This window comes from Mus pahari, chromosome 9 (genome assembly GCF_900095145.1).
Source record: "Mus pahari chromosome 9, PAHARI_EIJ_v1.1, whole genome shotgun sequence".
Taxonomy (NCBI): domain Eukaryota; kingdom Metazoa; phylum Chordata; class Mammalia; order Rodentia; family Muridae; genus Mus; species Mus pahari.
This window is the reverse complement of record NC_034598.1, coordinates 6,926,751-6,950,750: the sequence shown is the minus strand read 5'-3', so window position 1 is coordinate 6,950,750 and position 24,000 is coordinate 6,926,751. Positions and strand designations below refer to the sequence as shown.

Genomic DNA, 24,000 nt, shown 5'->3' with positions numbered 1-24,000 from the left:
GAGAGAGAGAGAGAGAGAGAGAGAGAGAGAGAGAGAGAGAGAGAGAGAGAGGAGAGATTGGGATATTGGGCCTGGCTTGAGCACCTGAGACCTCAATGCCCACCGCAGTGACACACTTCCTCCAACAAGACCACACCTCCTAAAAGTGCCACTCCCTATGGGCCTATAGGGACCATTATCATTCAAAATATCACAGACAGTTATTTCTTATCTCAGCCCCAGAAAATAAACAACCATGCTTTCTTCAATACTGGCAAACATGCCGATCAGCAAGGAGTTCCAAACATAGACATCAAACATGACCTAAACAGTGTCCACAAAGACATTCATGATTGACAGGTCACATTCTGAAATGGCACTACCCTGCTCACTAAACATTGCAGCTGTCTTCTGGCACCTGGCGGGAGGGCACTGCTGGCCTTGGGTATCTCTGAACATTGTACTGTATGCAAGAGAGAGAGATGTCATTTCTAGGCTTTCTTTTTTTCCAGTCGTTAATTATGTGTATGTATATATCCCTGTATATGTTCATGTATACCATACCTGTGCAGGAGTCCAGAGAAGCCTAAAACTGAAGTCGCTAGCAATTGTGAACTGTCTTGTGGGTGCTGAGAGCTGAACACAGATACTCAGAAAGAACATTTAGGTTATTAACTGCCAAGACATCTTTCCAGTCCCCGGGCTGGGGCTTTTAATAAGGCCAGGCCAGGCCAGGCTCACTAGAGCACCTAACCTATGCTCAGGTAAATGAGAAACTTGAGTCCAGGAAGAGAACAGTTATAATGCAGACTAGCGTGGCACACATCCGTGCAATCCATAAGTTACATATGGCCCAGCCAGAAATGAACCTACAACAGTGTGAGGCCTGTTCCTGGTCTGTTATTTGTGAAATCCACAAGCACGTATTCCCTCCTTCCTGATACCCCAGGCAAACGACACTATGAAACATGGCTTGATGTCTCCAGAGATGAGTTAGCAGATCTGTATAATTTAGTGTCTGAAACTAAATATTATCATCTTGTCAGGGAGAGATCCCTCAGCCCATAGTTCACCCAGCGCTCGATCATTATGTTCCAAAACCTGAATTAAACAGACCCAGGCAAGACTGAAAAGGAAAGTTATAGTCGCAATACTCCAAAGTACCAACTTTAATTTACTGTTCTGTCAAGGTTCTTCATTGTAAACAACAGAAACCACTCTAGCTAGTTAAGCAGAAAGGGAATTGGTTAAAGATTTATTGGCTTACAGACACCACCTCCAGACACACTAGTAGAGACTGCACTGCCTCACCACTGGACACAGACACCACAGACCCTCTGCTTCCCCATCACAAGAACGCTGGCCTCAGCTACACTGTGGTCCTCCTGCTGTCTGCTTCTTTACATCTGTAAAGCACAATCCACTCTCCCTTGCAAGTGTGTCTGAGGGATGAGGCCCAGGTCCCTTGAAGGAACATCAGGTGCAAGGAAAAAATTAAAAAAAAAATGTCTTCTTAAAATGTAGATTGTTCTGCAAACACAGGAAGAGGAGGAAAGGGTACAGGCAACACTAACTATTGATATCCACTATACTGCACCGTGGGGTCATCCGATAGCTGCGGCTCCATTTAGCCCCTGCTGGATTTTCTGGAGCCATCCCCGCTTCTGTATTCCTCCTTTGTCTTGTCAGACTGTCCCGGCCATTCTCTGGCTTCATAAGTTTCAGCTAAGTTCCATCACTCACAGCCCAAGCCCTAGGTGATACAGAAGTAACTTATACTAAGGAATCCTAAACTAGCCTGCTACAAAGGAGGTTTCATCCTTCTGGTCTGCGCCAGTTTACCTTTTGTGCAAATTCTGCAGCCAGTCCCACAGCACCTAGAGGAGGCTTCACTCCCAGGTGCTCTAACACGCCCAGAATCATAGGAACAGGGTTAAGTAGGACACAACATCTGTTCCAATACCACTGGGAGTAACTGGAAACAGCAGGATACAAGGGTGCAGGAACTCCGTTCCAGCAGTGGCTTAGGTTCCTTCTGGTCTGTGCCACTATACCTGGGCAGAAACTCTGCAACCAGTCTCACAGCACCCAAAAGAGGCTCAAATCACAGGCACTTTAACACATCCAGGATCCCAGGTTCCCAGGAGCCTGGTAACACCAGAATGTCAAGGACCCAGAAATAGCTTGACTCCCAGGAACTCTGACACACCCAGGATATCAGGATCACAGGATTCTGGAATAAAAGGATCATAGAGACAGCTGGACTCTGAGGAGCTCTGACACAACCAGGATCCAGAAAGGACAGGTTCCAGTCATATATAGCAAAGGCAGGTAGCACTGGAGATAATCAGAGGACAGGAGGCAAGCATAAGAAAATAAGCAACAGAAACCACAGTTTCTTGTCAACATCAGAACCAAATTCTCCCACCATAGCAAGTCTTGGATACACCATCACAGTGGAAAACCAAGACTCTAAGTCACTTTTCATGATGATGATAGAGGACTTTAGGAAGGACATAAATAACTCCCTTAAAGAAATACAGGAGAACACAGGGAAACAGCTAGAAGCCCTTAACGAAGAAACACAAAATCCCTTAAAGAATTACAGGAAAACACAATCAAATAGGTGAAGATAATGAACAAAACCACACAATATCTAAAAATGGAAATAGAAACAATAAAGAAGTCATAAAGGGAGACAACCCTGGAGTTAGAAAACCTAGGACAGAGATCACAGTCATAGATGCGAGCATCACCAACAGAATACAAGAGATAGAAGAGAATCTCAGGTGCAGAAGCTACCATTGAAAACATTAACACAACAGTCAAAGAAAGTGCAAATTGCAAAAAGCTCCTAACCCAAAACATCCAGGAAATCCAGGACACAATAAGAAGACCAAACCTAAGGATAATAGGTATTGAAGAAAGTGAAGATTCCCAACTTAAAGGGCCAGTAAATATCTTCATCAAAATTATAGAAGAAAACTTCTGTAACCTAAACAAAGAGATGCCATAAACATACAAGAACCCTACAGAACTCCAAATAGACTGGACCAGAAAAAAAATTCCTCCCATCACATAATAATCAAAACACCAAATGCACTAAACAAAGAAAGAATATTAAAAGCAGTAACAGAAAAAGGTCAAGTAACACATAAAGGCAGACCTATCAGAATTACACCAGATCCTGGGCAGATCCCATTCAGACCCTAAGAGAAGACAAATGCCAGTCCAGGCTAATACACCAAGCAAAACTCTCAGTTACCATAGATTGAGAAACCAAGATATCCCATGACAAAACAAAACTTTCACAATATCATTCCATAAATCCAGCCCTACGAAGGATAATAGATGGAAAACACCAACACAAGGAGGGAAATTACAAGAAAAAGCAATAAAGCAATCTTTCAACAAACCCAAAAGAAAATAGCTACATAAACATAATTCCACCTCTAACAACAAAAGTAACAGGAAGTAACAATCACTTTTCCTTAATATCTCTTAACATCAGTGGACTCAATTCCCCAATAAAAGACAAAGACTCACATACTGGATACATAAACAGGACCCAGCATTTTCCTGCATACAGGAAAAACACCTCAGTGACAAAGACAGACACTACCTCAGAGTAAAAGGCTGGGAAACAATTTTCCAAGCAAATGGTCCCAAGAAACAAGCTGGAGTAGCCATTCTAATATAGAATAAAATAGACTTTCAAACAATAGCTATTAAAGAAAGATAAGGAAGGACAGTTCATACTGGTCAAAGAAAAAAATCTACTAAGAAGAAGAACTCTCAATTCTGAAGATCTATGTTCCAAGTGCAAAGACACTCACATTCATAAAAGAAACTTTACTAAAGCTCAAAGTACACATTGCACCTCACACATTAATAGTGGAAGACTTCAACAACCCACTCTCATCAACGAACAGATCATGGAAACAGAAACTAAACAGAAACACAGTAAAACTAACAGAAGTTATGAACCAAATGGATTTAAAGAATATTTATAGAACATATCACCCTAAATCAAAAGAATATACCTTCTTCTCAGCATCTCATGGTACCTTCTCTAAAATTGACCATATAATTGGTCACAAAACAGGCCTCAACAGATACAAGAAGATTGAAATGATCCCATGCACCCTATCAGATCACCATGGACTAAGGCTGGTCTTAAAATTCCAACGAAAACAATGGAAAGCACACATACACATGGAAGCTGAACATCACCTACTCAATGATAACTTGGTCAAAGAAGGAATAAAGAAAAAAATTAAAGACTTTTTAGAATTTAATGAAAATGAGGACACATCATACCAAAACTTATGGGACACAATGAAAGCAGTGGTAAGAGGAAAACACATAGCTCTAAGTGCCTCCAAAAAGAAACTAGAGAGAGCGTACATTATCAGCTTGACAGCACACCTGAAAGCTCTAGAACAAAAAGAAGCAAATTCTACCAAGAGGAGTAGATGGCAGGAAATAATCAAACTCAGGGCTAAAATCAACCAAATAGAAATAAAAAGAACTATACAAAGAATCAACAAAACCAGGAGCTGGTTGTTTGAGAAAATCAACAAGATAGATAAACCCTTAGCCAGACTAACCAGAGGGCACAGAGACAGTATTCAAATTAATAAAATCAGAAATGAAAAGGTAGACATAAAAATGGGAAACCGTGGAAACTGAAAAAATACTACAAAAGTTTATACTCAACTAAATTGGAAAATCTGGATGAAATGAACCATTTTCTAGACATATACCAAGTGCCAAAGATAAAACTGGATCAGATAAACCATCTAAACAGTTCCATGACTCCTAAAGAAATAGAAGCAGTCTTTAATAGTCTCCCAACCCCACAAAAAGGCCCCGGACCACCTGGGTTTACTGCAGAATACTATCAGTCCTTTAAAGGAGACCTAATACCAATACTCTTCAAACTATTCCACAAAATAGAAACAGAAGGAACACTACCCAATTCGTTCTATGAAGCCACAATTTCACTCCTACCTAAACCATACAAAGACCAAACAAAGAGAACTTCAGATGAATTTCTCTTATGAACACTGATGCGAAAATACTCAATAAAATTGTTGCCAAACGAATCTAAGAACACATCAAAATGATCATTTACCACAATCAAGTAGGCTTCATCCCAGTGATGCAGGGATGTTTCAATATACAGAAATCCATCAACATAATCCACTACATAAACAAACTCAAAGGAGAAAAACCAAATGATCATTTCATTAGATGCTGAAAAAGCATTTGACAAAATTCAGCATCCCTTCATGTTAAAAGTCTTGAAAAGATCAGGAATTCAAGGCCCATACCTAAACATAGTAAAAACAATATACAGCAAGCCAGTACCCAGCATCAAACTAAAGGGAGAGAAACTTGAAGCAGTCCCACTAAAATCAGAGACTGGACAAGGCTGCCCATTCTCTCCCTACCTATTCAATATAGTATTTAAAGTCCTAGCTAAAGCAATTAGACAACAAAAGGAGGTCAAAGTGATACAAACTGGAAAGGAAGAAGTGAAAATATCACTATTTGCAGATGATATGATAGTATATTTGAGTGATCCCCAAAAGTTCAGAGAACTCTGAAACCTGATACTGCTTGTGGACGTTGTACATCGTGGTGCGCACTAGGCTCCGCACCACGATGTACAACGTCCACAAGCAGACTGGATATGTAAACAGGACCCAGCATTTTGCTGCATACAGGAAAAACACCTCAGTGACAAAGACAGACACTACCTCAGAGTAAAAGGCTGGGAAACAATTTTCCAAGCAAATGGTCCCAAGAAACAAGCTGGAGTAGCCATTCTAATATAGAATAAAATAGACTTTCAAACAATAGCTATTAAAGAAAGATAAGGAAGGACAGTTCATACTGGTCAAAGAAAAAAATCTACTAAGAAGAAGAACTCTCAATTCTGAAGATCTATGTTCCAAGTGCAAAGACACTCACATTCATAAAAGAAACTTTACTAAAGCTCAAAGTACACATTGCACCTCACACATTAATAGTGGAAGACTTCAACAACCCACTCTCATCAACGAACAGATCATGGAAACAGAAACTAAACAGAAACACAGTAAAACTAACAGAAGTTATGAACCAAATGGATTTAAAGAATATTTATAGAACATATCACCCTAAATCAAAAGAATATACCTTCTTCTCAGCATCTCATGGTACCTTCTCTAAAATTGACCATATAATTGGTCACAAAACAGGCCTCAACAGATACAAGAAGATTGAAATGATCCCATGCACCCTATCAGATCACCATGGACTAAGGCTGGTCTTAAAATTCCAACGAAAACAATGGAAAGCACACATACACATGGAAGCTGAACATCACCTACTCAATGATAACTTGGTCAAAGAAGGAATAAAGAAAAAAATTAAAGACTTTTTAGAATTTAATGAAAATGAGGACACATCATACCAAAACTTATGGGACACAATGAAAGCAGTGGTAAGAGGAAAACACATAGCTCTAAGTGCCTCCAAAAAGAAACTAGAGAGAGCGTACATTATCAGCTTGACAGCACACCTGAAAGCTCTAGAACAAAAAGAAGCAAATTCTACCAAGAGGAGTAGATGGCAGGAAATAATCAAACTCAGGGCTAAAATCAACCAAATAGAAATAAAAAGAACTATACAAAGAATCAACAAAACCAGGAGCTGGTTGTTTGAGAAAATCAACAAGATAGATAAACCCTTAGCCAGACTAACCAGAGGGCACAGAGACAGTATTCAAATTAATAAAATCAGAAATGAAAAGGTAGACATAAAAATGGGAAACCGTGGAAACTGAAAAAATACTACAAAAGTTTATACTCAACTAAATTGGAAAATCTGGATGAAATGAACCATTTTCTAGACATATACCAAGTGCCAAAGATAAAACTGGATCAGATAAACCATCTAAACAGTTCCATGACTCCTAAAGAAATAGAAGCAGTCTTTAATAGTCTCCCAACCCCACAAAAAGGCCCCGGACCACCTGGGTTTACTGCAGAATACTATCAGTCCTTTAAAGGAGACCTAATACCAATACTCTTCAAACTATTCCACAAAATAGAAACAGAAGGAACACTACCCAATTCGTTCTATGAAGCCACAATTTCACTCCTACCTAAACCATACAAAGACCAAACAAAGAGAACTTCAGATGAATTTCTCTTATGAACACTGATGCGAAAATACTCAATAAAATTGTTGCCAAACGAATCTAAGAACACATCAAAATGATCATTTACCACAATCAAGTAGGCTTCATCCCAGTGATGCAGGGATGTTTCAATATACAGAAATCCATCAACATAATCCACTACATAAACAAACTCAAAGGAGAAAAACCAAATGATCATTTCATTAGATGCTGAAAAAGCATTTGACAAAATTCAGCATCCCTTCATGTTAAAAGTCTTGAAAAGATCAGGAATTCAAGGCCCATACCTAAACATAGTAAAAACAATATACAGCAAGCCAGTACCCAGCATCAAACTAAAGGGAGAGAAACTTGAAGCAGTCCCACTAAAATCAGAGACTGGACAAGGCAGCCCATTCTCTTCCTATTTATTTAATATAGTTCTCGAAGTTCTAACTAGAGCAATTAGACAACAAAAGGGGGTCAAAGTGATACAAACTGGAAAGGAAGAAGTGAAAATATCACTATTTGCAGATGATATGATAGTATATTTGAGTGATCCCCAAAAGTTCAGAGAACTCTGAAACCTGATAAACAACTTCAGCAAAGTGGCTGGATATAAAATTAACTCAAACAAGTCAGTGACCTTCCTTTACTCAAAAGATAAACAGGCTGAGAAAAAAAATGGGAAACAATGCCTTTCACAATAGTCACAAATAATATAAAATACCTTGGTGTGACTCTGACCAAGCAAGTGAAAGATCTGTGTCTTATTCAGGGTTTATATTCCTGCACAAACATCATGACCAAGAAGCAAGTTGGGGAGGAAAGGGTTTATTCAACTTACACTTCCATACTGCTGTTCATCATCAAAGGAAGTCAGGACTGGAACTCAAGCAGGTCAGAAAGCAGGAGCTGATGCAAAGGTCATGGAGGGATGTTACTTACTGGCTTGCTCCCCCTGGCTTACTCAGCCTGCTCCCTTATAAAACCAAGACTACCAGCCCAGAGATGGCACCACCCACAAGGGGACATTCCGCCCCCCCCCCATCACTAATTGAGTAAATGCCTTACCTGGATCTCATGGAGGCATTTCCCCAACTGAAGCTCCTTTCTCTGTGATAACTCCAGCCTGTGTCAAGTTGACACAAAACTAGCCAGTACAATCTGTATGACAAGAACTTCAAGTCTCTGAAGAAAGAAATCAAAGATCTCAGAAGATGGAAAGATCTCCCATGCTCATGAATTGGCAGGATTAATATAGTAAAAATGACCATCTTGCAGAAAGCAATCTACAGATTTATTGCAATCTCCATCAAAATTCCAACTCAGTCCTTCATAGAGTTAGAAAGAACAATTTGCAACTTCATTTGGAATAACTAAAAACCCAGGTTAGTAAAAACTATTCTCAACAATAAAAGAACTTCTGAGGGAATCACCAATCCTGACCTGAAGCTGTACTATAGAGCAATAGTCATAAAAACTGCATGTTACTGGAACAGAGACAGGCAGGAAGATCAATGGAATAGAATTGAAGACCCATAAATGAACCCATACACATATGGTCACTTGCTATTTGACAAAGGAGCTAAACCATCCAGCGGAACAGAGATAGCACTTTTAACAAATGGTACTAGTTCAACTGGCCATCAGCATGTAGAAAAATGCAAATGTCCCGATTCTTATCTCCTTGTACAAAGCTCAAGTTCAAGTGGATCAAGGACCTCCACATAAAACCAGATACACTGAAACTAATAGAAGAGAAAGAAGGGAAAATCCTTGAACACATGGGCACAGGGGGACAATTACTGAACAGAACACCAGTGGTTTATGCTCTAAGAACAAGAATCAACAAATGGGACCTCATAAAATGGCAAAGCTTCTATAAGGCAAAGGACACTGTCAATAGTTCCTGGACCCCCAGAGCTCCCATGGACTAAGCCATCAACAAAGGAGTACACATGGCTCCAGCTGCATATGTAGCAGAGAATGGTCTTGTCATGTGTCAATGGGAGGAGAGGTCTTTGGTACTATGAAGTCTAGATAGATGCTCCAGTGTAAAGGAATCGAGGGCGGGGAGGTGGGGGTGGGTGGGTGGGTAGTAGAACACCCTCAGAGAAGCAGGGGGAGGGAAGATGGGATTGGGGGTTTCTGGGAGGGTGGAAACTGGGAAAGGTGATAACATTTGAAATATAAATAAAGAAAATATCCAATAAAAAGGAAAAAAAAGGAAGAAAGGATGTTGCAAAGATGCAGGCATATTAAGCAATAACTTGGATGTTTTTTGAAAAGGAACTGGACTAACAAAATAATCAAATTCCATAAGACTCTAATTTGGGTTTGAGAACCTAAATTGAGATGATGGGCTAGCTATTGCTATTTACTTATTTTTGTAAGTCTTTCCAAAGAACGTTTTTAAAAAAATAGTAATAAAGAAGAAATGAAGGGAGGGAGAAAAAAAGAAAGATGGAGGCATGGACAGGTGAATGGAAACCCATACATAGGGACTCTGTGTATACACACCCACCAAGTGTGTGCCAGATGCCAGCTTCCTGCCAAATACAACCTGGGTATAGGATATGTGATGGTTTGTATATACTTGGCCAGAGAGTGGCACTGTTTGGAGGTGTGGCCTTGCTGGAGTAGGTATGTCACCGTGGGAGTGGGCTTTAATACACTTTTACTTGTTGCCTGGTATTCTAGAAGCCAGTATTTTGCTAGATGGCTCAGTGGTTAAAAGCACTTACTGCTCTTCTAAAGGACCTGAGTTCAATTCCTGGAACCCACCACCCAGCAGCTCACACCTGCCTGAAACCTCAGCTCAAGGGGATCCAATGCATTCTGCCAGCTTCCTCTGGCACCAGGCCTGCACATGGTACATATGTGCACGCAGGCAAAACACACATACACAGGAAGTAAAAATAAATAAATCTTTATTTTTAAAAAGGCAAAGCAATAAAGCAGGACATCTAATATCAACCCCTGGTCTCCACATGGGGACAAACAATGCCTACACTCCAAAGATACAATTAACAGGTAAATAATTATGAAATAAAGGTAGACACATACACTACCATATAAACCACACACAGAGAACAGGGTCTGGGACCCTGTCCCAGCAGAGCACAACAAAAGTAATAATCTATTTCTAGGTCCCAGGTCCAAGATTTCCAAAATGGGTCAATCAAAATCATATAAAATATGAGAAAACAGACGTCTAAGGAAAACAACAAAAATAATTTCAAGTCGTTAGGGAGCAGCAAGGACTCAGCTATATAGAGCCAGCGGTTTAGTGACAGTTGCCCTTACTCTAAGAATGGCTTTCAGGACAGGAGATGACCTTGTGCTGTGTTTAAAGCAAGTGATCAGAGCTGGCCAATTCAAAGTGGACATCAGAGCGCTAGTCCCAGGGTAGAGCAAGGAAAGCCACCTTTTGTTGACCCTTCAGAAATGAGGACAGTAGACTCTGAAAACTGGAGTTTCCTGAACAACCCCTCCTCCAAAAGGAAGTGACTGAACGCTTCCTCCTGCTCAGTGAGGATTCACCAGCTTTTCCCAACAGACTTCTTTAATTCTTCTCTTTGTTTGATTTAAATCAGGCAAGAGTACAATTTTCTTATTTAAAAACCAAAAACTGGGGCTGGGGAGATGACTCAGCGGTTAAGAGCACTGACTGTTCTTCCAGAGGTCCTGAGTTCAATTCCCAGCAACCATGCAGTGGCTCAGAACCATCTGTAATGGGGTCTGATACCCCCTTCTAGGGTGTCTGAAGACAGCTACAGTGTACTCACATACATGAAAGAAAGAAAGAAAGAAAGAAAGAAAGAAAGAAAGAAAGAAAGAAAGAAAGAAAGAAAGAAAGAAAGAAAGAAAGAAAGGAAGGAAGAAAGAAAGGAAGGAAGGAAGGAAGGAGGCTGGGCGTGGTGGCACACACCTTTAATCCCAGCACTCAGGAGACAGAGGCAGGCGGATTTCTGAGTTTGAGACCAGTCTGGTCTACAAAGTGAGTTCCAGGACAGCCAGGGCTATACAGAGAAACCCTGTCTGGTGCAGGGGGAGAAACAAAAAAACAAAGAAAGAGATAGATAGATAGATAGATAGATAGATAGATAGATAGATAGATAGATAGATAGATAGATAGATAGATAGATAGATAGATATTAAAAAACAAAAACAAAAACTGGGTGATTTGTAATTTTTCTTGTTTTTGTTGTAAAACCCAAAGCAGTGCTACCCTGAGTAAATGCACTTCCTTATGAGCACCTTCCCCAGTGTCTACTTCTGCCCCCAGGTAATTCACCCACATCTGTTGCTTTCTCACTTCTGGAACAAAATACCAAGAGGCAAGTGAAGGCAGCACTCCTCTCCAACTGACTGATTCAGTCTGGCTTCTCTCAGCTTCTCACTGAATTGATCTGCTTGGTCTCAAACTAACTCTGGTAATTGGTTCTAATCTTCTGGCTTCTTCTCATTCTCTGGCTTCAACTGCCTCTCCTAACCTGCACTGAATTCAAGAATGAACTCAATTCCACTGCACTGCACTGCACTGCCTCCCAACTGACTCTCTCTTCCTGAATTGCCCTTAAATAGCTTATTTTCCCCTGTGCTAGTCTCATCAGAGTTGGGCAATTCCTGTCTCCGATTCATTTGGTCAAATCTTTCTCTGATTTGTCACTTTGCCTCTCAACCAGACATTACTTTCAAATATGGCTGCTTCCTTCTACAACTAATTTTACCATAAAGGTGTGTACTAAAGCTGTGTGTGTACTCCAGTCAGGGGGATTAAAGGTGTGTGGCATGTCTGCATTCCAGCTGGACCACACAGACCCAGGTCCCTCGATGTGATCCCCTGCCAGATCAACGATGCTACCACACTGAAACTCTCCTACAGGGCTTAGTGCTGGATCCTACAGGATATCCCACCTAAACACATTTGCAATTTAGTGAAGGTAGGGCTCAGAAGTAGAGCACTATCAGGTATGTGCTCTGAGTTCAGTTTCCACTACTAGAGAAAAAAAATGCTATGTGATTCAAATTCATTGGCTATATTTACCTTCAGGGTAACTAACAGACTATCTTGCTATTATTTTAAATTACACGTGCCCCTGGATTATAAGGCTTCTAAAACTCAATTTTCTTTCAATCACTTGATTGGGATAAAAATGCTTGTTGGAGAGCAAATTTTCCCACCCTCCTTTATCAGAAAGCTCCACAGGACACTAATGGGTCCACTGTGACATCTCCAGAGGACCCAGGTGCTGTTTGAAAAGACGCTTATCACTGCTGGCAGATTGCTGTGCTGAGACTTCATGGTATGAAGCAGGCTCCTGTTACTTCCCCTGTAGGAGAGAACAAAGAGCCCAACTTCTCAGAGGCAGAAGGCCTGCAAAGGTATCATTGTACAGATGGAAAAACACAAGGGCCCTCCATCCTTGCCAGTCTTCAGTTTAATGATGAGGCCCTGATTCTCTTCACAGACTGAAAAAGGAAATCCAATTCTATCCAAGAAAACTGGCAGGTGATTTTTCTCTTTAGAGAAAATGGACTGCACAGACTATACACAAAAACCCCCAAACCCCACCTCTGGTTGTTGAAAAACAATAGGGCCTCCATTAGCAGTCCTCTGTGCACAGAACACACTCCAAGAAATTAACTGTAGGGTTTGGGTAGAAGCAGAGCCCTGGTCCCCACTTAAGGCACATCAAAATTGTAATAAAAACCCACTTTTTGTAATGAAACTAAGCAACTGCTATTTCACACCCACGGACTGCTGGAGCTCGTTCAATTACTCTCCACTGACTTTGTTTCAAATGGAAATGTTCAGCTTTCTGTGGGAAGTGGGTAAGGGCTGACTCACGCTGTTCCCTGTACGTCAGAAGTATGGGTACATATGCACAACCGGAGGGGCTGGACATGACTGCTGAGTTCCAAGATTGTTACAATCAGAAGAGGCAGTGCTTACATACCATCTGCCATCTGTCCTCATCTCCCAGTGCTCACTAGATCTGCGTGTGCAAGGGGACTTCATATTCAGAGCTAGTTCTATAGAGCTCGGCAAAGGGAAATGGAAGCAGATCACGGGACTATGTCGTCTCTCTGTGTCTCTCCTGCAAGGAGTCTGCAAACAAGAAGCGTTCTTAAGACAACTGGGGAGACCTGGAGGGCACACATGCCAGTTCCCCATCTTCTTGATGACAACTACAGAGTTAGGAAACTAAGAGAAGGACAAGAAGCCAGACTACATTTGTCATTTGGTCAGAAGAGGAAACAGTTTCCCCTACACACACACACACACACACACACACACACACACACACAAGCACATCTATGCATGCACATGCATGTATGCAGGCACATATATACAAACACACACATGCACACACACACACACACACACACACACACACACCTATGCATTCACACACTAAGATGTTCATGCAAGCACACTGTTCCAAAGGATCTGTAACATACCAGACAAGTCAGCAGCACGTTGCTGGGTTCTGTAGCTCAGTGACTCACAAGTCACTTTTCTTGCAGGATATTAAATGTCAAGTGACACAGCTCTGAAAAGACATTTTCCTGGAAGCCTGGACCTCAGTTAAGTATCTCCAGCCAGAACAAGTAAGGCCTAGGGGTTAAAGAGCCGCTTCCTTGTAGGTGGACTGCTGGCCTGTCAGGGTACCGCATGCACGCCAAGAGTGCATAAGAAGCCTATGTCACAGAGACCACATCTAACCTTGTGCAAATAAGCCTCCCCCACAGAAGAACTTCACCCACAGGAACCATAGATGCCTCTTTGCGAAAGAGAATATCAGCAAACCCCAGACACATGCAGGAAACGGAAGTAAAGACAAACACGAGGGGTGTGTCAGCACGTACGGACTCTGCAAAGCTTATGGGCTAAGAGCACAGGTGAGATGCTCACAGGCTAACGTTCAGGGACGGATAGGTTCCAAGGCTGTCATGCCATCATGCCATATCAGGAGAGGCAGTGCTTCCTACCATCTGCCTTCTGTCCCCCACCTCCCTCTTGATACGCAGGACTTCATACTTAGAGCTAGCTCTATATAGTCTGGCAAAGGGAGATGCGGGAAGAGAGAGCGAATTACAGGACTATCCTCTCTCTCTCTCTCTCTCTCTCTCTCTCTCTCTCTCTGTGTGTGTGTGTGTGTGTGTGTGTGTGTGTGTGTGCCTGTCTCTGTATCTGTCTGTCTTTCTCTTCCTCTGTGTGTGCGCGTGTGTGTGCACGTGTGCATGTGTCTCCAGATTGTTTCCGTTAAGAACAGAATATAATGTGGTAATGTAATTGCTGAATGTTTGTACCTCTCACTCCTGCAACGAAAGCTTGGTGACAAGAAACACTCTGCGACCCAGGTAAGTGTCCCACGCAAGCACTCGTCACCAGAAAGCTGCTCGCGGAATGGAATGTGCCCTTCTTCACCCATGTGGAAGCCTCCCATGGCAAAGGAACTGAAAATCTTGTGAAACTGTTGATCAGTATTCTCAAGCAATTAAAATAAAATGATAAAGTTAAAGAAGTAAAAGTTTCAGCAGGTAACTTCCAAATTCTATTTCCTTTTATTCTGGTGTATCACCTCGAATTATACCTTGCTTTGCATGGCTCAAAAGGAACAAAGTTTATCCCAGTATATAAGATGGTGAACTCCATTCCCATAAATCAGAACACAGATTAAATAACTGGCCTTTCCAGTGTTGAGGAATATTTTTAACTCAGCTGTGATAAACTGGCAAAGTGAAACAAATCCAAAATCCTGTCTAGGAACTTAGTGAGATGAGCTATATATTCTCATAATGAGTATAAGAATACTTACTATAATGTAAGTAAAGTTTATAATTTTATAATTGTAATTTTATATATTTACATATGAAATATATAGATTATATGTGAAATATATCTTTAAATTTATAATGAAATTATAATTTTGAAAATCTCATATAAAATAAGTTAATAACTATGAGAAGATAATCTAAGGCAAATGTTCCCACGAGAGACTGATAGCAATATTTTTTACAATAGTGATAGGCCTTACTTTTTATATAGTTTAGCCAAAGCCATTTAGAAACTCAAGAAGTAGCTGTATCCATCTTTTGCATGTTAGTGTCTCTGGAGTTTACCACAGTAACCATGGGAAATGAAATCCCTCCCAATGGAGAATACTTTGTTCAGACAAAACATTCCATCTGAAATGGATTCTCAGGTCTCCCATGAACAAAGCAACTCAGACTCACAGAAGGCATTGCCGTCCGTTGCCATCACAGACTGCAGAGAGATCGGCATGGAGATAGGAGTGGGTTCTCAGTGAACCTTGACCTGAATGTTTGAAGTAGGAATGGGCAAAAGATTGACAAGATGCAGGTTGGAGCACAGAGCAGGAGGAAGATATGGCAAAAGAATGTAAATACTCTGTAACAGTTTACACTTGACAATAGCTAAGGCTTCAGACAACTTAGAGAAAATAAAAGTTGTTACTTTGTGTTTATAATGTGCTAGGCACTATGCTAACATTTTTCCTTTCATTTTCTTTTTAATTTAATTGTAATGACTGAACCCCAGTACTCAGACTCCTATAAGTCACACTCACCCCCAGTTGACCTCATACCATCTCATAGTTTTAATGCTACTTGCAAGCAATAGCCCCAAATTGCTACTTCAGCCTGGACAATGCCTCTAAGCCCCAGATCAATGTGTCTGAATGTCTATTTGGCATTCCCAACTGAATCACTGAGAGATATTTGAAAGTTATCTGGAGTCAGCCCCTTCTATCTGTAATCTACCAAAGATAAACAGATAACAGAGATAAACCAAAATAGCTGCTTCTCCACGAAACTTTCAAACATCCCCAGCGTCCGCTATGTCTTGCCACCTCCATATCTACCACCTGCCTGATTTTCAGATTGATCTCCGTTCCAGCATCCTACAGGGGACAGAGGTGAACTCCCCACAAACACCCCCAGTGACCCCCTGATTCTATGCATTCCAAACCTTAACACTGTGAGGCAGGCTCTAGTTACCAATAACCTGGAAGACAAACCCTTAGGTCTCCTTAAACAGGAGATAGCAGAAACAAAAGTTGTGGAGAATCCCTCTGAAAGGGAAGATTATCAAAGACAGAGGGTTCAAGGGTGTCCACAGAGAGACAAAGGAGGCCAGGCTCTCTTCAAGTCTCGGTTCAAATGTCTCCTTGTTCTCTTTTTGATCTTTCTTTATAGGTTCAAGGCCTGAATCAAATTGTATGACTTTCCTGAGCCCCAGCCACTTTGAATTCAGTTTGTGCTAGCAGCACTTGACCCAGCGTCCAGTGGAAGCCCTTGGCAAGGGTTTTGAAAGCTTAGCACAGCATCATGGGAACTGCATGGGCACAGTGAGAAGGAGGTGTCTCTTTTAGAGTAATTAGCTAAGTCTTTATATAGGAGGTGCACTTCGGAGACAGAAAACAGAGCTGTGTGTGTCCCAGAATATAAGAGAATCGCCTGTTAAGCAACTGCCATGTGGAAAGACTAAGCACGGGGCATGTAGAAATGAGGGAAGAAAATCACTGAAAGTAGCGGGGATGTTAGAATTGGAGAGAGGGTAGAGGCGGCAAAGGAAGAGTAGGCTGGTAAGTGCAGGGCCGGCACGCAGGCGGGGGGGGGGGGGGGGGGGGTGCCCAGATGCCATTGAGAAAAACACGACTCCAGGCAGAAGAGACAGCCTTGCTTCGGAGGATGGCATGGCACCTCGGCGGTTGGAAGCAAGAGTGACAGGTGTAAGGATCTGGCAAGCTCATGTATCCAGTTCCTAATCTTTTAGTCCTAGGCACCACAGAGCTCCCAAAAGGAGGTAGTAAGGGGAGGCTTTAACAACCAGAGGTTTAAACTGACCTACTCAACGAAGTGTGGGAAGTTAATGGAGGCAAGAATCTGTCCCTGGAGCATCCAGTTATTTACCACTAAGTGGTGCTGGGGTTTGGCTTCTCACCCGGTGCCAGTCCCAACCCCTGGGAAGGGACTCAGGGTGGAGTGGGGGAAGGGGGCGGTGCCTGGATGCTGCTGGAAGACAGAGCTTGACCATCACCTGGATGAGCCTTTCATAGTGTCTACCCATCCAGCTTTGTCCAGGCCTAGGTGGGAAAAAACACAATGGCAAGCCATGCCTCCTTCCCTTTCAGCGCCCCCTCCCTTGCTGAAATGGGTGTGGTTGCTGGGTGCTCCATTGCTAGAAGGAGGTCTGCCACAGTAGGCGCTCAGCAAACATTAGTTGAATTTGCATGATCCCTGTTCGATTCCACTTCATTCTATAGGGGCATTGAGTGAGTGAGACTACAGAAAGTTCCAGGGGGAGCTCATTTAGAAGAAAATAGAAGAGTCTAGAGGTCCCAGTGGGGACGTCCACAGGCCTGAGCAGAAGGCTCCCCAGCGCCATCTGGGTGCAGGTTCAACTCCAAGGTCCATGTCTGCACAGTTTGCAACTGACCTTCCTGCGGGGAAGCCCGCGCTGGGCACAGCAGCTCGGCTCTGGGGGCGTCGTGCTCCTGCCACCCTGGGGCAGCAGTCGGCGCCCACTGCGCACGTAGGTCACCTGCCTCCTTCTGGCTCCGCGCGGGGGGCCGGTCGCCGACAGTAGGTGTGTCCGGGGTCGCCCCGGGGGATCGCCGCGGCCCGGGGGTCCCGAGCCCGCCTGGCGCAACTCCATGCAAAGCCTCAGGCCCAGAAGCAGCGCAGCACCGAGCAGCCACCGGGGCAAAGCTCCACAGCCACGCCCGGGAGGCTTGGCAGTGGCCATGGCAGGGACCCTGACCTCCGGCTGCGCACTGGGTCCCACCCTCAACTCCCAGCTGCCTGCAAAGAAGCGTCCCCAAAGGACCCGGGCTGCCAACTGTGGCAACTCCCCCAGCGGCCCGCCTTCTTCCCTGCGACAGAGGAGGCCCCGGTGTAACCTTATCCTGCCCAGCCGCAGCAGGAAGAGAGAAGGGCGGTGGGCTAGGCGTGCACCCAGGCTTCCATAACAGGGCTGGGTATCCTTAGGTGTGACCAGCCTGCAAAGTCTGACTAGTGGGGAGAGCCAGAGTCAGCACAGAGCACGCTCCTGGGGCGCCTGGGCTCTGACTTCATTTGTTGGTGTTAGTATTCAACACAAGAAGAGGAAAGGTGAGCCGCCAGGTTTGGCCCCAAATAAAAAGTTCTGTCAAGCAGTTTGTTTCACTAAGTATGATATAAAAATAATCATAGTTATGCTCGGGTTTACAACTTCTCTCCCTCAAGGAGAGAGGGAGGGAGGGAGGGAGGGAGGGAGGGAGAGAGAGAGAGAGAGAGAGAGAGAGAGAGAGAGAGAGAGAGAGAGAATAGAATAGCACTCCATGCAGAAGAATCAAATTAGTTATTCAGTTTCTAAATTCTGCCCGAAGCCAGCCCATGCTTTCTCCCTCGGTGTTATGAAATGTGTGGGGGTGAAGGGAAGGGAGACAGCCAGCGAAGACATCTGACAGCGGGAGAGAGGGAACAGAAGTTACCATGGTGTGCTGGAAATCAAATTAATTTAGCTCCAAACACACACTTCCCTGCTGCCTGGCAGAAATGCAGAGGGACATATTTACCTCTGGGCAAAACGCTCCCTCACCGGTACTGCCATTGTCACCTTGACCTTAATTAAAGAAACCTAGATGCTCATAGTTTGGGCTCACAGATGGGGTTGGTGTCCCACTTTTGTTAGGATTCTTTCCCTCCACCTGTTTAGGGTGACGTTGATTTCTAGATTTACATTCAGGTTCTTTGGGATTCTTTGCTTTTTAAACCATGGCCAGGTACCCACCCCCAACACACACACACACACATGTATGCACGCACACATACACACACATTACACACACACACACACACACACACAGAGAGAGAGAGAGATTTTCCATGCTTCTATGTAGGTTGTCTCTCTCCCTAGCCTGGGACATGGACAACAGAGACCTAGAATGAAGTCTGGCCACCTCCTCATTTGAATGTTGGGATTTTCCATAGGGAGCTCTGCGCTCTGAGCTTTTGGCTTTTTGGCTGAATTATTCTTTGTCACAGAGCATTAAACCTGTTTTCCCACAGTCACAGAACTTCTCAGCCTAATCTAGTGCATTCCCTGGCCATCACCAGTCCTCAGTGTCCTGAAGGTTTTATTATGCTTGAAAATATGCACACATGATGGGAATAGACAGACAGACAGACAGACAGACAGACAGACAGAGAGACAGACAGATATCTACTTGCCCACCTCCAGGGAAATTGCAGCTAAAAGTCTTGATTAAGATTATAAACAAATACCCTTTCATTCACACAAACTGGAAGAGACAGCCTCACATCCTGTAATTATTTACTTGAACTGTGTTTGAACCACAGCCCTCTCATTGAGTGATATAAGACATTATACAAAAATATGCATCTTTTCTGAGTTTCCGTTTTCTTGTGGGAAAATAGACCAGTATTTAGGGTTACATATATTGCATAACTATGTTGTATTTAGTACCTAAATAATAACTGGCCTTCAGACATTAGTTTTTTATCATTTACCAATAACAAAATTATGAATATTGTCACAAAAAGTATGCATTTTTTAAAGATGGGCAAATATAAGACAAAGTGATCTATAGCATTGACTTAGGATTTTTAAGTATCTTCTCTTGACTTAGGAATTCCCAACTAATATGGTAAAAATAGGTGATATTTGTACATAGAATCTCCATTATGAAGCCCACTGTTACATATAATTAGCATATACTTTGCATTATGGTTGGATTTAATGTCACTTCAGTGGGGAGCCTCACCTGAAGAACTCTCCCTATTGTTTCCGCTGATGTGTTGGCCCAGATTGTGGGTGACATCCTTGGGTGGTGGCTCAGATCCAGTGAGTCGGTTAATTCTCACTTTTGTTTGCTTGACCCTTCCTTCACTGCTCCTGGGCTGAGGGACTGGTTTCTCTGCTGTAGCAGAGCCAGCATTTCCAAGCTTTCATGGGAGATGGAAACCAGTGCTCCCTGAGAACCTTGCGGGCTCCCAGCACCAGCCTGGGACTACTGATGTGCCCTGCCTGCCCTGTGGACTGGGCAGCGACAGGCAGGCGGCAGGCGGCACTCCCAGTAAGAGATTGAGGAGCTGAGTACTGGGTTCTTGTGACTCAGATGTGATTTGGCTGTCATTATTTTAAAGCTTACCTGATAATACATTCACCCACTTGGTTCTGCTCCTCTAGCGAACCTGACTAAAGCATCAACCGTTTCAAGGACACGTAAGACTCATGATCCCAGGGCTGGAGCTGGAGCTCAGTGGAAGAGCACTAGCTGTCGTATTCCCCCTAGCATATGCAAGGCCCTGACATCCATTCCCAGACTCAAGATGCTGCAAATGCACTCTAGTGAGTTATATACTTACATGGAATTGTATAAAACAACATGTACAATGTTTGATAATCCTTTTCAGCAATGTCTGAGGTGGACTTTGCTAGAAATTGGTTAGGTTTTGTTTCCTTATGTTTTGTTTCTATGTGTCTATGTTTCTATGTGTCACAGTGCCACTAAATAAAAAAGCAGTCCTCTAAAGATCATGGCACCACTAACTCATGTCCTCTGCTTATCTGCTGAGTATCTATCGAGAGGAATCGTGGGACTTTTCAATATTGCTAAAATGGGGGTATTTAATAAGACTCTGGACTGGGAAGGCATCAGAGACATGGAGACATTCAGAACAGCATAGTCCTTGAAGAGAAGGGGCAAGGTGGTCTCATGTTCCCCCTTACCTCATTTTACACTTCTCAATGAAGTGTTTCCACTAAGGGATGGAGAAACCTTTCAAATTACACACAGTGTTTAAATACCTTTTCCCTTTATATTTTGCACCCATGTCTGCGTCTTCATTACTGATCAAAAGACCCATTGACACGCATGGATCATCATTAATTCTCTAGGCAGACATCTTCCACTTTTAACCTCCACACACTATTTCCCTGGGCTGTGAATGATAAAGAATATTGAAGCATCCTGAGGGTAAGCTGGAGAGGCCAATGTGACTGATCGCCTCCACAGCTGGCAAGCAGTCTTTCATTCATGACCTTAGCTTTTCTCAGAGTTGACCAAGTCAAGTTTGTTCCTGGGGTATGTCTGAAATATGCAGATTACCATTAGCCATTGTGTCATAAGTTGTCAATTAAATATACAGGTCAGTAAAACACAATAGCAACTTTTAGCAGATCACAATTACATTCTCCATGTGGTTTTAGCCAATAAAATGAATGAAAGTTTTTATTGCTAATCTCCAACACCACACACACACACACACACACACACACACACACACACACACACACCCCTCACTGGAGTGCAGTGATTTCCAGCCAGAGGTAACTTTACCTTACAAAGAGGCACTTGGCAATGCCTGAAGACACTTTTGATTATTGCAGCTGGTAGGGAGAAAGGAAGATGACAGTAGATAAAGAGCCAGGATGCTAATAGACATCCTTCACTGGAATAAACAACCTTCCAGTAAAGCATGGACCAGCACAAGATGTCGGCAAAGCTGACTATGAGAAAGCGTGCTGCCATGGTAGATGCTGATATTGAAATTTTAGATTACTGACGTGCCAAGGAGCAAAGAGAGACCAGCAGAAACGATGCTCGCCTTGTGGATCGGCTCTGCCTGCCCTGCCGTGTAAAGCAGAGGTACTCTGGGTGAACCAACACAATCAGGTTTTCAAGACAAACAAAGCTGGAGTGTGGGCATCAACAGCTTCGTCCAACAGCCACCGTCTTTTCTCCACATGTACACTGGCGAGATCCATACAAACCAAGGAGGATGTGAGCTGTTGTTTGTTTTTATTCAGAGGTATGTATCCTGTCAACCTCTTCCCTGTTTACCAGAGGGAAACCATATGCATTCTCCTGTAATCTATGTTTGCAACAGAATATTTATATTATTATATATGCAAATTATTATATATACACAAAGAAGATAAAATCACCACTTGTAAATAATACATGTGAGATTTGCTTTAAAATAATCCTGTGCAGAGAAGTGGGGGGTGAGTAGGGCATAAAACCAAAGCAGAAAACGGCTGTAAGTTGTTACAGTTTGGTAATGGATTCACAATTCTATATCACTAAGCATGTTTGAAGTTATGCACAATAAAAATGTATTAAATTGTAAGCTAGTAGCTACATCTTTTTTTTTTTTTTAATGGTTTTTCGAGACAGGGTTTCTCTGTGTAGCCCTGGCTTTTCTAGAACTCACTCTGTAGACCAGGCTGGCCTCAAACTCAGAAATCTGCCTGCCTCTGCCTCCTGGATGCTGGGATTAAAGGCGTGTGCCACCACGCCCGGCTAGCTACATCTTTAAAATAACACAACTGACAGTTCATGCTAGCTTATAAGACGTTGTCAGAGAAAGTGGATGGTCCCCATTGCCACTATAGTAAAGACTGACACATCTGGAATCTCAAACATCTGAAATCTCAAATGGTTCCTATTTTGGGAGGGCAAGATTGTCTAAAATCTACAGTAGTCCAGATACTGTTCACCAACAGAAGATCTGCTCCCAAGACCCACACTGGGTGCCTGAAACTGTAGAATAGACCCAGGCACTGCTATAGAACAAAAGTCAGTCTGTTAGCTGAGACACCCGTGTGGCTGGTGAGTAGAGTATTCAGCACGGGTGTACCAAAGGGATGAGTGATTTATCATGCTACCAACACAGTATACAAAGAAAACTTATAAACTTTTTTTTTATTTCTGGAATTTTCCACTTAATATTTTCCCATCTAAGTTATCTTCAGGAAACTGAAACTGTTGAAATCAAAAGTCAGATAAAAGAGAAATGGGGTATTTATCTCGTAATGACACTTAACAGAATGCAGTGTGGTTCCACTAATCAGGGATTTCGTATTGGACATTAGGCCTCTCAAACTCACCTTCCCACATTTCTGTACTTTATATCTTTTGACCTGCCTGTCCCCACTTCCCTTCCTCTCCTCTTCCATCAGTGGTAATTTCATTGTCTACATACTCGAACTCTGCTGTAATAACAATCATGTAACATTTTTATGGCTGCCTGTGGCTTATTTCACTTAGCCTAATGTCCTTTGCTCCATCCATATTGTAGGAAATAACACCACCTCCTCTTAGACCAAGGGCAATACTATGCCATCATATAAATAACTCCGTGGTCTTTATGCATGCTGACTAATGGGCACTTATAATTCTTAGCTCTTGTGAACCATAAAGCCGTGAGGACAAGGGAATGTCTTTAGGAAGTGGTGGGTTTGCCTTCTTTAAGCATATATCCAGAAGAGGGCTTGTTGGCCAGGATGACATGTCCAGTTTTAATTCCTGCAGAAGGCTTACCATATTTGTCATGATCGATGTACCGATCTACACTCTTACCCACCATAGACTCCGGTTCCCACATCCTTGCCTACAGTTGTTGTCAAGTTGCTGTGCTACCTCTTCTCTTTTGTGTAACACCATCTTGGTGGATCTCATCGTGTTTTTTCTTTTACCTTCTATGATCATTAGTGATCTCAATATTATTTTAATGACTAGAAATACCACCATTTATCTATTCTTCCACTGTTGAACAGTTACATCATTTTCAAGGTTCTACGTTTCAAAACAGCACAATGGTGAGCATCTCTGCAGGATCAGAGAAAGAAGTCAAGACTGATTCCAACATTTTTCTGAGTAACTATAAGGATGAAGTTGTCATTGACTGAAAGGAAAAAGACTCTTGAGGCAGAAAACCAAGAGTTTGATTTTAGTGATTATGCTAAATTTGAAAGCTTCTCTAGACATCCTGCTGAAGAAGCAGAGTAGGCAGGTGGGTTTGAA

General features: G+C 42.6%; 1 protein-coding gene across 1 annotated transcript in view; it reads right to left on the bottom strand.

The window, feature by feature from the left end:
- Mettl24 (methyltransferase like 24) overlaps positions 1–18,001 on the bottom strand; it is a 127,435-nt gene extending 109,434 nt beyond the window's left edge. Inside the window, exon 1 of the mRNA XM_021205740.1 lies at positions 17,625–18,001. Coding sequence (XP_021061399.1) covers positions 17,625–17,933 — 309 coding nt within the window. The 5' untranslated portion in view covers positions 17,934–18,001. The remainder of the gene's footprint in view (positions 1–17,624) is intronic.
- Between the last annotated feature and the right edge of the window lie 5,999 nt (positions 18,002–24,000).